Source organism: Natrix helvetica, assembly GCF_964273705.1.
Source record: "Natrix helvetica genome assembly, chromosome: 4".
NCBI classification, from domain to species: domain Eukaryota; kingdom Metazoa; phylum Chordata; class Lepidosauria; order Squamata; family Natricidae; genus Natrix; species Natrix helvetica.
Window position 1 is genome coordinate 70,708,302 of NC_138550.1, and position 13,583 is coordinate 70,721,884.

General features: G+C 44.5%; 1 protein-coding gene across 1 annotated transcript in view; it reads right to left on the minus strand.

Moving 5' to 3' along the window:
• ZMAT2 (zinc finger matrin-type 2) overlaps positions 1 to 13,583 on the minus strand; it is a 129,554-nt gene that overhangs the window by 21,567 nt on the left and 94,404 nt on the right. Inside the window, exon 5 of the mRNA XM_081950907.1 lies at positions 2,001 to 2,146. Within this exon, the coding sequence (XP_081807033.1) occupies positions 2,001 to 2,146 (146 nt within the window). The remainder of the gene's footprint in view (positions 1 to 2,000; positions 2,147 to 13,583) is intronic.

The following is a 13,583-nucleotide window of genomic DNA, read 5'->3' on the forward strand; positions in this document are numbered from 1 at the left end:
CTTATTGGACCGGGATGCCCTACGCACAGTCACCCATGCGCTAGTGACGTCTCGCCTGGATTACTGCAATGCTCTCTACATGGGGCTTCCCTTGAGATGCACTCGGAGACTACAGTTGGTCCAGAACGCGGCCGCGCGGGTGATTATGGGGAGGACTAGATACTCCCCTGTAACACCTCTCCTGCGCGAGCTGCACTGGCTGCCTGTGGTCTACCGAGTGCGTTTCAAGGTTTTGATTATGATCTTTAAAGCGCTCCATGGCACAGGGCCTAGTTATATGCAGGATCGCATCCTGCCCCACACATCCCTACGACCAATTCGCGCACACAGAGAGGGACTTCTCCGGGTGCCGTCCGCCAAACAGTGTCGGGGGGCGACACCCAGGAGCAGAGCCTTCTCTGTGATGGGCCCAGCCCTGTGGAATGACCTCCCCCGTGACATCAGGATTACTTCCGATCTCCGCTCCTTCCGTGTACAGCTGAAGACCCACCTCTTTCAATTATCCGGCCTGGCTCAATCGCAATCGTAATTTTCCCATTCCTCCAAACTGTTTTTAAATTGTCCTTAAATATTAATTTTTATTGGGTTTTTACAATTGGGGTATTTTAAAGTTGATTTTTAACTGTCTATTGATGTAATTTGTTTCCTCCTCCGTGTATGTATGTAGGTATGTTGTGTATGTATGTACGTTTGGTGTTGTTATATATTTTTTATGTTTTATGCTCCATTGTACGCCGCCCCGAGTCCTACTTGGAAAGGGAGCGGCTAATAAATCCAAATTTATTATTATTATTATTATTCTATCAACTTAGAGTTCACTATGAAAAGATTACAGAGAAGCAATTTCCTACAATTAATAACTTTAATTTGGATTTGCTATTGTATTCAATGAGAAAGAAAAAGAAAGAGGGAAAGGAAAGGAAAGAAAGGAAGGAAGGAAGAAGAAAAAGGGAGAGGAAAAATAGAGAAAAACAGAAATGAGAAGGAGGGGGAGAGAAGAGAGAGAGACCCTATTCCCACAGAAAACACTGAGCCATGAAACCTTGGTAGGCATGTCTGGGGGGGATGTCATGTGACTGGGTGGGAGTGATGTTGAGTTGGCCACACCCACCCAGGTTTTGTGGTTCCCGGTGTTACATAGTAGCAACGGAAATAATTTTATGGTTGGGAGTCACCACAACATGAGGAACTGTATTAAAGGGTCATGGCATTAGGAAGGTTGAAAACCACTGCTCTATAATATTTCTATATTACATATAATTCTAGTTTTTGTCACATCTGGGTTTTAAAAAAGAAGGGGGAATGTCCAAAATATATAGTTTTCCTAATTACTAGAAGTCTTCATATACAATTTCACCAGATTATGCTGCAAAGTCAATGAAATCTTGAATGCTATATTCAGCCCATATTATGCTGGGGAAATCAAGAAACAAAAAAACCTTTCCTGATGATTTTCAAGACAAGCAACTCTTGAAGCAATATCAGAATAGTAAATATGCTGAATTTGGCACAAAGATCTAATTTCATCCACTACAGGGGTGTGAAATTCAAGGCCCGCTTACCAGATATGGCCCGCAGGGGGTTTAGATCTGGCCTGTGGGGCTTCCTGGAAACAGGAAAGGACTGGCCCACATGTGGCCCTCCTGAGCTCCTTTTTTCCCCTGAGGGTTGCAAGAGGCCATCGCAGCTGGAAATGGAGCTCGGGAGCCCTGTTTTCACTGGGAGAGCGCTTGGGCCACCAAAGGTGCCACCCAAGACCAGTGACGTCAAGATGGCCATGCCCCCTGACCAGCCCCCCCCTGAGGTAAAACACAATCCTGATGCAGCCCTCGATGAAATTGAGTTTGACACCCCTGATCTAGAATGACGATCATTATTGCTGCACATATTTTTTAAAGTCAATGCAAAAATGGCTCTTCGGCAAGATAATCATAATATAATATCTATCAGTTTAAGATGATTACAATAATGTCCTGTTTAATTTCTGGATAATACTTCACCTCTTCTCTGAGCTCCTTCATCCTCTCCTCAAAGTCATAATCCTTCTGTTTCTCCTCCATTTTTTTCTTGTTCACTTCAAAACGTTTCTTCACCTGATCCAGAGTAGAACGCTCTACTCTCATGGACATACCAAGGTTCCTCTGATCTAGAAAAGGAACCAATTAAATATTTTTGGAATTGCCGAAAAACCTTATCAATACTTTAACAGGCAACACATACAAAATGTATTGTTTTCTTGTAGCTGAGCAATGTTTTTGCACAAATAAGTAAAGCTTGCTATAAATATTACTTTGAGACTTCTTTTAACTCTGGTGTGTTTTTATTCATTCTTCTAGAATAATGTAAGGGTCCATCCTCACCCTGACCATTTATCCAAGTCTATATACCAAGTTAGTTTAGAATTCCTGGGCTTGTGGGGATGGAGTGGGGCTTTTTTAAAGATGCATTTTAGAACACTTTCCTTTATAATATTGATGGTACTGATACTCTGCATAAATGACAAGGGATGAACTTACATTTGTTTGCTGCACTTATAACTTCTACTACAGATGGGTGGCTAAGCGCTAGGCATTCAATCACATGGTGACTTGCTTGACAGAATTAAAGCTCGTGGGTATAACATGCTATGTATTGTAGTTTGGCAGACAGTGCTGGTGAAGAGCATGTGGCCATGTTTCACATTGGCATTAAAGAAAGGAAAAATAATCATTCAGTTCTGGAAACCATATTTATGGAGTAGAATGCTGAAATCCAAGATTGACAAAGCAGATGACTTCAAAATGCTATCAACTGCACATGCCAGCCCCATTAAACAGACAGAACTGAACAGCCTTAGTGCCTGGATGAGAAGATGTTAGGAAGAAGGTTTGGATTTGGGAAGCATTACAATACCTTTGGAAACAAGTCAGGCATCTGCAAATGGTGTGTGTGTGTGTGTGTGTGTGTGTGACCCACATAAACCAAGAAGGTACCAGATTGCTGGCACATATTATTTAAAAATGAGGCAAAGCAGCTTTTAAACTAATTCGGGGGGAGGGCGGGTAAACTAACAAAATGTAAAGAGCATTTGGTATAGGAAGAAACTCCAGAGGATGCGAGTATAAATTATTATAATGGTTTGGGGGGAGGGGCAATGAAGATCTAGAAAATTAATCAAGAAAGCCATATGGGGAAAATTAAATGAAGATCTTGTGTGTAAGCACTTGTATGAAAATCCCAGAATTCCCTTAGTCAAAATGAGATGGGTTTAATCCTAGAAGAGAACACAGTAATATGGCAAGTATTACAGAAATCAGGTGAAATGGAGAGAAGCAACTGGATATATTTCTGTTGAAATATAAGTCATACAAAGGGCAGGAATTATTGCACAGACTGGTTCTATGTCTCAAAGAAGCAATTTGTAAACTAGAACTCAAAAGTGAAGCACACTCTTCCACAGAATCCCTGTGTTGCAGAATATACCACTCTCTACTCCTTTCAGCGGGAATTAATAAACTCAATCTGTTTCAGAAAGAAAAGGACATCAGAAAGATATAGGAAAAAACCTCTGTGATTCAAGCTACACTCACATAATGAATGTTATCTGATAAGATGATCAAATATTCGGATATGCTAAATGTTTGTGCCTTCCAAGAGATAGTGAAGGAGTGTTAACAGATTAACAGAGTTGGAAGGGACCTTGTAAGTCTAACCCCCGCCAAAGCAGGAGACCCTACACTATTTCTGACAAATGGCAGTCCAATCTCTTCTTGAAAGCCTCTAGTGATGAAGCTCCTACAACTTCCGAACACAAGCTGTTCCATTGGTTGATTGTTCTCACTGTCAGAAAATTTCTCCTTATTTCTAGGTTGAATTTCTCCTTGTTCAGTTTCCATACATTATTCCTTGTCTGGCCTTCAGGTGCTTTGGAAAATAGCTTGACCCATTCCTCTCTGTGGCAGCCCCTCAAATATTGGAATGCTGTTATGATATCTCCATGGTCCTTTTCTTCACTAGACTAACCATGCCCAGTTCCTGTAACCGTTCTTCATATGTTTTAGTCTCCAGTCCCCTAATCATCCTGGTTGCTCTTCTCTGGACTTTTTCTAGAGTCTCACCATCTTTTTTACAGTGTGACGACCAAAACTGTATGCAGGTCTGGTCTTACTAAGGCTTTATAGAGTGGTATTAGTACCTCACTTGATCTTGATTGTGTCCCTATGTTGCAACTTCTATTGGCTTTTTTGGCTGCCACCGCACACTGCTGGCTCATATTTAACTGGTTATCCACTAAGACTCCAAGATCCCTCTCACAGTTACTGCTATTGAGCCTGGTTTCACCCAGTCTATATCTGTACTTTTGATTTTTCTTGCCTAGGTAAGACCTTACTTTTCTCTACGTTGAATTTCATTTTGTTAGTTAGGGCCCAGGGTTCAAGTATGTCAAGATCTATCTGGATTTTGAGCCTATTATTTAGGGTGTTAGCTATTCCTGCCAGCTTAGTATCATCTGCAAATTTGGTAAATTCCCCTTCTATTCCCTCATCCAAGTCATTTATGAAGATATTGAAGAGTATTGGGCCTAAGACCAGATCTTGTGGTACCTCACTGCTTATTTCCCTTATGTAGACGTAGATCCATTAAGGCAGGGGTCCTCAAACCTTTTGAACAGGGAGCCGATTCATGGTCCCTCACACTGTGGGGGGGAGGGGGGCTGGACCAGCTGGTGGTCATGGCTAGGTGGTCATGTGACTGGGTGGAGGTGGCCAATTTAGCAGTCCATTTTGCCTTTGTCCTTTCTGTACTTGCTCAACCCAAGGAATCTATTTACCTAAGACTCCCTCAAAGGGAAAAAGAGCATAAACTTTCTTGCCACTTGCCTAACTCCATTACAACAGCAGCTTCAGGCTCCTTAAAATAGGCCATTAAAAAAGAATAAAACAAACAGGATTTCCTTCAAAATAACTCCTGATCATATGTTTCAGATGACCACACAATAAACCAATAAATAAGCAGGCGAAAGAAGGTGAGAATCAACACACACACACACACACACACACACACACACACACACTCCAATGGTGAATTAAGGAGGGATAATGGTCCCTCAAGACTGTTGGGGGCCGGACTATAGTTTGAAAAAAATATAAACAAATTTCTATGAACACTGTACATATCTTCATTTATAGTGCAAAAAACTATGAAATACAATATTTAAAATGAACAATTTTAACCAACATAAATATACTACTAATTCAAAGGGAAGTGTGGGCCTGCTTATTTGGGATTACAGGGCTAAAGGTCTTTTAAGCCTGGAGAATTCACAAACTGATTTGCTTTTTGCCACACTTGTGCATGTGTATATACACTCATGAATATCTACCAAAATTGTTCAGCAACCAATTTGGTGGATATACTTTATATATGGGAAGAATCAAAGCAGTGGGTGAATTCTCCTTCAGGCATTATACTGTGGTTGCATTTTAATTAGTGTTAGCCAACTTCAGCTGATTTTGAAAAAGCTAGGAGACATGGAGACAAGTCCCCCACCCACCCACTTTTAAAGCACTACTTTAAAAGCAGCCCCCTCCCTACTCACCCACCGGCCCTGGATCACATGGCTGTGAAAAACATCTGAAAGGCTGTTTTTGAAGCGTTTTTATAGACTTTTAAGGCACTACTTTACAAGCTGGCAGCTGCTTTGCAAGCCGGCACCACCCATTCTCCTACTCACCCACCAGTCCTAAATCACATCGCTGTGAAAAACATCTGAAAGGCTGTTTTTAAAGCATTTTTAAAGACTTTTAATGCATTACTTTACAACCTGGCAGCTGCTCTTCATCCACCACTTCACAGGCCAAATACTTTGCATTTGCGGGCCTATATGGCACACAGGCCGTAGTTTGAGGATGCCTGCATTAAGGACTACTCATTGAGTACAGTTTGTCAGTCAGTTATTAATCCATCTGGTGGTGATGTTATCTATCCCACTTTTTTCTACCTTACCAAGAAGTAGCTTGTGGTCTACTATGTCGAATGCCTTTTTGAAGTTTAAGTATATTGTGTCCACAGTATTTGCTGGTCTACTAATTTAGTCACTATGTTGAAGAATGAAATAAGATTGGTTTGGCATGATTTGTTTTGAACAAACCCGTGCTGACTGCTAGTTATTACTTTACTCATTTCTAGATGTTGGCAGATCTGTTTTTTTAAATTATCTTTTCCAGTATCTTCCAGGGTAATGATGTTTGTTAGGTCTGTTGTTTCCTGGGGGAGAGGTGTTTCTTCCCTTTTTGAAGATGGGAACCACATCAGCTCTTTTCCAGTCCTCTGGTAGTTCCCCGGTGCTCCAGGATTTTTGAAAGATGTGGTACAGTGGTTCTGAGATGACATCTGCCAGCTCCTATAGAATTTTGGGATGTAATCCATCAGGTCCCGGTGATTTGTATTCATCAAGATCAGATAGGTGTTCTCTTACTATTTTTTTGCTTATTTAAAGTTTTATTTCTAGTCTGTCTTTTACGGTTATGTTTTTGGTAGGTTGGACTGTAGTTTCTTTTTGCGTGAAGACCAAAGCAAAGAATGAGTAAAGCAGTTCTGCTTTCTCTTTGCTGCCTGTTACTTCCTTGCTATCTTCTCTCTTTAGTCGACTGACAGTTTCCTTGATTTTTTTCTTGTTATTTATATTTTGGAAGACACTTTTTATTATTATCTTTGACTTTTGTTGCAAGTCTTTGTCCATTCTGAGCCTTTGCTTTTCTGACTTCGTCTTTGCAGATTCCGGCTATCTGCTAATATTCTACCTTAACTGTGTGTCCCTCTTTCCTTTTTTTGTACTTGTCCTTTTTTTCTTTCAATTTGCCAGAGAGATCTTTGTGTAGCTATGCTGGTTTCTTCTTGGATTTCTTGTTTTTCTTTTTCAATGCTGGTCTGGCTTTTTATGATAATATTTTTCAGAGTTTCCCAAGATTCTTGAGTTGTTTTCCCCTTTAGGATTTTCAGCTAAGGAATCTTTCCCAAGTTGTATCTGAGTTTGTTAAAATCAGCTCTTTTAAAATTTAAGACTCTGTTTAAGTTCTATTGCTTGAGTTTGCATTATGTTGAATTCTAGTATGATATGGTCACTCTCACCCAAGGTTCCTGCAGTTTCAACTCCCTCTATCACTTCTTCTCTGTTTGTAAGAATTAAGTCTTTCTGTACAGATTAGACTTAATCCTAAATAGTGCTCAGAATCATTTCTGTAACATAAAACAGTATTGAACCAAACTGTATTTAGTTATTAGAACAAATTATTCCGCATACATTCAAATTAGGAATATGCAACTTCCACTAGCTGAAGATCTGCACCAACCTATACAAGAATGTCAAAGACTGCATTTTGAACGTTTTAGGGATTTTAGGCAATGAAACAGATGTCTTAACTATCTGCAAGATTTAAAACAACCATTTTGCCCATTAATTTTATCAATGCAAAAAGGATAGAAAAAACTCCAAGGGCTATCAAAGACCTGCTTAAATGAAGAAATGAAGAAAGGACTTCAAAAGAAAACGGAAAGGGATAAGTCTCTCTCTAGTGCTTGAAAACTAGTAATAATAGATAGATGTAATAATAGATAGATGTAGTAATAGATGTTCAATTTAAATGTAAACTCAGTCTTACTAAGTACGAGACAATGTGGTTTCAATATGATTAAGTCTTAATCTTTTAGACATTTTGAGAAAGGGCATTGGTCTTACTTGATACGCCTCTTCTCATAAGGTGGAGATAGCATCCAGGAATGGGTAACTTTGTCTGCTCGCTGACTGGACTGAGTCTGTCAGAGCTGTTAGAACATGCCCTTGTTGCTAGGGCTTCCCAGCTTTCAGCAAAGTTGAAGTGGCAGACTCGACGTGTCTTGTGGTGAAGTCTTGCTAGATGGGGGCGAGGACCAGCCCCTTCAAGGGAGGGGCTGGATGCTATCTCTACCTTATGAGAAGAGGCATATCAGGTAAGACCAATCCCTTTCTCCATTGAGGTGGAGATAGCATCTAAAAATGGGACATACCAAAGCTGGCTTGTCCTTATCTGTGGGCCGCAGCAGTCTGGTCTGAGGTTCCCACTGCCCTGTGAACAGTTTGCAGCACCCATCAACCAAACGCTGCTTCAGCCGAGGCAAAGGTGTCCATTTTATAGTTCTTTATGAATGGGAACAGTTGCCCATGCTGCAGTAGTTGCTGCGCTCCTGATAGAGTGAGCGGTGATTCTTGCTGGTGTGGCCTGCAGATAGTATGCCTTTGCAATGCATGCCCTTAGCCATCTATCTATAGTCGATGAAGTTACTTCCCTGCCTAGGGATGAGGGCTGGAATGATAGGAAAAGGGACTCCGACTTCCTAAAGGGGGAAGTTCTCTTTATGTATATCTTGAGAGCCTTCCTGACATCCAAGGTGTGCCACTTCTTTTCCAGGGGGTGAGACGGAGCTGGGCAGAAGTTCAGCTGGGCCCTGTGGAACCAGGTGCACACCTTGGGGACAAAGGAGGGATCAAGATGCAGCACCACCCTGTCAGAGTGGAAAATACAGAGGTCCTCCCTTATGGAGAGGGCCTGCAGTTCTGAAATCCTCCTGGCTGAGGTAATTGCCATGAGGAATGCACCTTCAGGATAAGAAAACGTAAGGTGGTCATTCACAAAGGTTCGAAGGGGGCTCCTGTGAGAGAGTCCAACACCCTAGACAGGTCCCAGGTAGGGTACCTGTGCACCACCAGTGATCTGAGGCTTGCCAAGCCCCTTAGAAAAAGGTGGACTGTGGGATGCTACATGAGACACTGTAGCTTCCCACAAGTTAGCACAGAAGCTAGTGCTGCTACCTGCCTCCTGACAGTATTTGGAGACAGCCCCCTGTCCAGTCCATCCTGGAGGAAATCCAGGATCTGGGGTACTGATGCCCCTGTGAGAGGAATGTATCAGGTAGAAAAGGTCCACCAGGTGAAGTTAAATATGTGGTCTATGGAGGGTGTCCTAGAGGCTTGGATGGTCTTAATGACCCTGTCCTCCCTCAGAATGCTCCACTCAAGCGCCAGGACCCACTGTGGTTCTGGATGAACCAGTGACCCCTGGCTTTGTGAGATCCTCTCCTGAGGGATCTCCCAGGGGCTGTCTGCCAACAGGTTCCGTAGATCAGCGAACCATGGCCATCTGGGCTAGTGGGGTGCGAGAACTATGACCTCTGCTCTCTCTGCTAGTGCCTTCCATATAATCCTTGGGATAAGGGGAAGAAGAGAGAAGGCATAAAGCAGTCCTGGAGACCAAGGGCAACGGATAGCAACAACCCACTCCACCCCCCAGTGCCAGGAACCTGGAATAAAACCTCGAGAGGTGCGTATTGTCTGGGGTGGTAAAGGGTCCACTACTGGGAAGCCGAAACGATCCGTGAGTTCCCGTGGACCATGCCAAGTGGAGCCCACTTGCCGTGGTCCACTGAAGCTCGGCTGAGCCAGTCTGCCTGCACATTTGTCACCCTGGAGATGTATTCTGCCACAATAGATAAAAGGTGCCTCTCCAGTCGCTTGGCCTCTTGCATTAGGGACCTGGAGTGGGTCCCACCCCCCATGACGGTTTACGTGGACTTTGGCAGCCACATTGTCCATCAGAATCAGCATATGCTTGCCTGAGACCATCTGGTGAAAGTGACGAAGGGCCAGGTGGTCCGTTCTCAGCTCCAACCAATTGATATTGTGAATCTGGTTCCACTGTCCCTGGGCCATTTGCAACCCATCCGAAGAGGCTGGCATCCGTAGTCAATGTCAGTCGCTCTGTTTTTTTGAAGCAGCATCCCCTGGCAAAAGCAGGGGACCTCCACCAGTGAAGAGACCAGATGACCTCCAAGTGGACGGATTGCTGCTGCCCTTTCTCTGAAATGGTAAAAGAAACCCTTGAAGGTCTCTGGCGTGCCGGCGTGCTCAGGGAACGATGGAAATACAGGACACCATTTTGCCTAGGAGCTGTGAGAGCATGGCCAAGGATACAGTCCACTTCCTCTCGACCTGCCCTGCTAGTTCCCTGAGGTTGGTCTGCCGCTCCTAGGACAGGTAAACCCTGCACACCACCATATCAATAAGAACTCCTAAGTGGAGCAGCCGGTTAGATGGTTCAGGGTGGCTCTTGTCTATATTAATGAAGAAGCCATGTGACTATAAAGTCTGGGCCATGAGTCTCAGGTCCTCCATGGCTTGGATGATAGAGGATTGGATCAATAATATTATCTAGGTGGCATTCCCACACGGGGATAGCCCTGCTAGGACTTTATTGAACACCCTGAGCACTGAAGATAGGCCAAATGGTAAGGCCCTATATTGCTAATGACAGCCTGCTTAATAAAATTGAAGATATTGCTGATGGAGGGATAAGATGGGAATATGGAGATACACCTCTGTTAAATCTATGGACATAAGGAAGTCGCCCTTCCGTACGCCCCCCAGAATAGTGTGCAATGAATGCATCTTAAAATGCCTGTAGAGCAGATCGCGGTTTAGGCATTTGAATCGTCTCCAGATCACAAAGAGAATTGAATAGAACCCCTGCCCGCGTTGACCCTCTGGTACCTGCTGGATGGCTCAGATATCCAGCAGGTGCTGAATAGCAGATTGCATGAAGGCCCTCTTGGCCAGTTTGTTTGAGACTGGGCAATGAAGGAAAAACCTTGGGGGCGTGGAGTTGAATTCTAGGGCTAGCCCAGACCTCACTATATCTCTGACCCATGTGCCTGAGGTAACTTCGTCCCATCGGTTAGCGAAGAGGGCCAGGTGGCCTCCAATGGGAGAAACGGATGCATCGGTATTAGGGGCGATGGAAGAACTGCCCCTCTCCACCATGAAAGGGCCTCTTAGACTGTCTTACCTCTGTGTGGTCGTTACGCTTGCTATCTCTGCCTTGGGAGTATCCTCCGTGGCTTGAAATTTGCTGGTCTGTACTCTGGGGCCTGAAAGGAAGGCTGTCTTGAGTAAGGTGAGGGATGAAAGAATTCCCTCCTGATGGCAGATGGCAAAATTTTTCTTTTGTCCCTAGTCTCCACCAAGATGGGGTCCAGTGATTCTCTGAACAAGGAACCCCCTTTAAATGGGGCTGATGCCAAGCACCATTTGTGGCGGGCATCCGCCTGCCACTGTCTGAGCCAGAGTAACTGCCACGCTGCCACTGAAGTAGCCAGAGATGTGGATGCAAATCTGGCGGTGTTGAGAGTAGCATCAGCTGAAAACTGGATCGCCGCCACCAGCTTGTTGACATCTTGGTGCACCCTGGTATCTGTCACTGGGATCCTCTCCTGCAAGCCAAAGTAGTGAGGACCAATTTAAAAAATGCAGGAGGTATCTGGGGCTCTTCTAGCTGCAGGCTAGGCTTCTAATGTTGTAAAAGGTGCCCAGCCACTCGCCTTGCCAAAAGCACTGCCGCTTTGAATGAAGCCTTTTTTGCACCGTTTAGAGGCTTAGGAATGCGGGGAGACTGGTATCAGCAGGCTTTGTGTAGCGCTGCTGATAATGGCAGCAAAAGCCTGTTACCTATTGCTTTTTTTCGCTCCCCTGCTCTTAACAGGCAGCAGCTGGGATCAAAGGGACAATTTTTGCTACCTCCCTGTGGGGCACGAGGCTCCTGCCCATGAGGGTGAAACCAAGGCACACAAAGCTCCAGCTAAACCACCACACTCAATTTGACAGCTGTAGTCAGAGCACGAGACTCTGTCAATGGGGGTGCACGAACTTCTAGCACTTTTAGGAAGTGTCAAGCTGCTTTGTACCCCTCTGTTACTGCTGGAATTGTCAGTTGCAGCGGAGAGGATACCAGCTCATGTACGCTGGCCTTGGCTGTCCCTCCTCCAGCGGCAGAAGGGATTCTGTGACTCTATCTGTCTAGGTGGGTCACAGAAAGATCTACTCACAATTTTAAGTGTTGTTTAATTCTGCAATGTCCATCAGTAATTTTGAGAAATTGGAGGAATTTGTAAGAAATAAGGAATGACACATCTGTACATGCTGAGGGACTAAGTCAAAAGCTGGGAAGCTCTAGAAACAAGGGCGTGTTCCAACAGTTCTGACAGACTCAGTCCAATCTGCGAGCAGATGAGGTTCAACCCATTCCTGGATGCTATCTCCACCTCAATGGATAATGTTAACAAGCATACATTGATAAGCCATGTCATTATAAAGTGTGATGTCACATGAACATATCGCTTAGCAATAGCAATTCTAGTAGTCCCATTTGCCATTGTTACAAAAGACCAATTCCCTAAGATTGGGACTTCCAAATTTCTGCTGGCTTCCCCATTGACTTTGCTTGTGAGAAGCCAGAAGGCAATGTCACAAATTGTGATAGCAACAACTAGAACTTGAAGGATCCATCATAACTCCCCCTTCTTTGGGGCCACTGGAATTTAGAATGGTTGCTGAACAAATGGTCCTAACTTAAGGACTATCTGTATATTTATTTCTACTTTTAAAAATTTCTTGACAACATTCTTCACTAAAGATTTGTGAGAGTTTTCAGAGCCAAGGATAATCCTTAAGTGGCTAACTGTTTAGGGCTACCCGCGCACCCCATTTTCGGCCTCTGAAAGTTGCATTTTTGGCCGGTTCCAGGCGGCGGGGATTGCTGCCACCATCACCGATCCCTACTGCCTGGAACCGGCTGAAAACATGCCTCCGACATGAGGGCCCTTGATCGAGTCCTGCCCTGGTGGTTTATGTGGGCTTTGGTGGCAATGTTGTCTGTTAGTATTAAGACGTGGAGCCCCTTGATGTGTTCGCAGAAATGACGAAGGGCTAGTCTGGTGGCCCTGAGCTCCAACCAGTTTATATTGTGGGAGAGCTCCGCTTGCGACTACCTGCCCTGCATCATGTGCGTTTGTAGGTGGGTGCCCCAGCCGTACAGACTGGCATCTGTTGTAATGACAAGGTGCTCCGGATCTTTGAAGAAGGACCCCTTTGTCAACGCCGCTGACTGTTACCACCTGAGCGACCAAAGCACCCTTGGAGGAACATGTACCACCCTCTGGGAGTTGCTGGCTTTGTGTCTTTGAAGTGGAAGGAGGAACCACTGAAGGTCCCTTACATGCAATCGTGCACAGGGAACTACTGCAACACACGAAATCATTTTCCCCAACAACTGGGGAGTCATAATGGATGCTGACCTGGATGCACGGACCCATCGCACAAGATATGTGATGCTGTTCACCTGCTCCTGTGTGAGAAAAACCCTGCAGGTTGCGGAATCAATCACTGTGACCAGGTGTTGGATTCTGGAGGTTGGTGACACGTGGCTTTTTCCAGGTTGACGTAGCATCCGTGCCATTGAAGCGTGTGAATGGTGGTGGTGAGGTCTCAATGTGCTTGTGCCACGGACGACGCCTGTATCAGGATGTTGGCCAGGTAGCACTGGAGCCTCACTGGATGAGATCAGAGATATGCTGTGACTGTGGCGAGGAGCTTGGTAAAAGTCCTGGGGGCCGATGACAGGCCGAAGGGTAAAGCTTTGTATTGATAATATTTGTCTGCAAACTGGAACCTCAGGAACTTGCGATTCGCTGGATGAACGGGGATGTGAAGGTATGCCTATTTCAGGTCGATTGACATC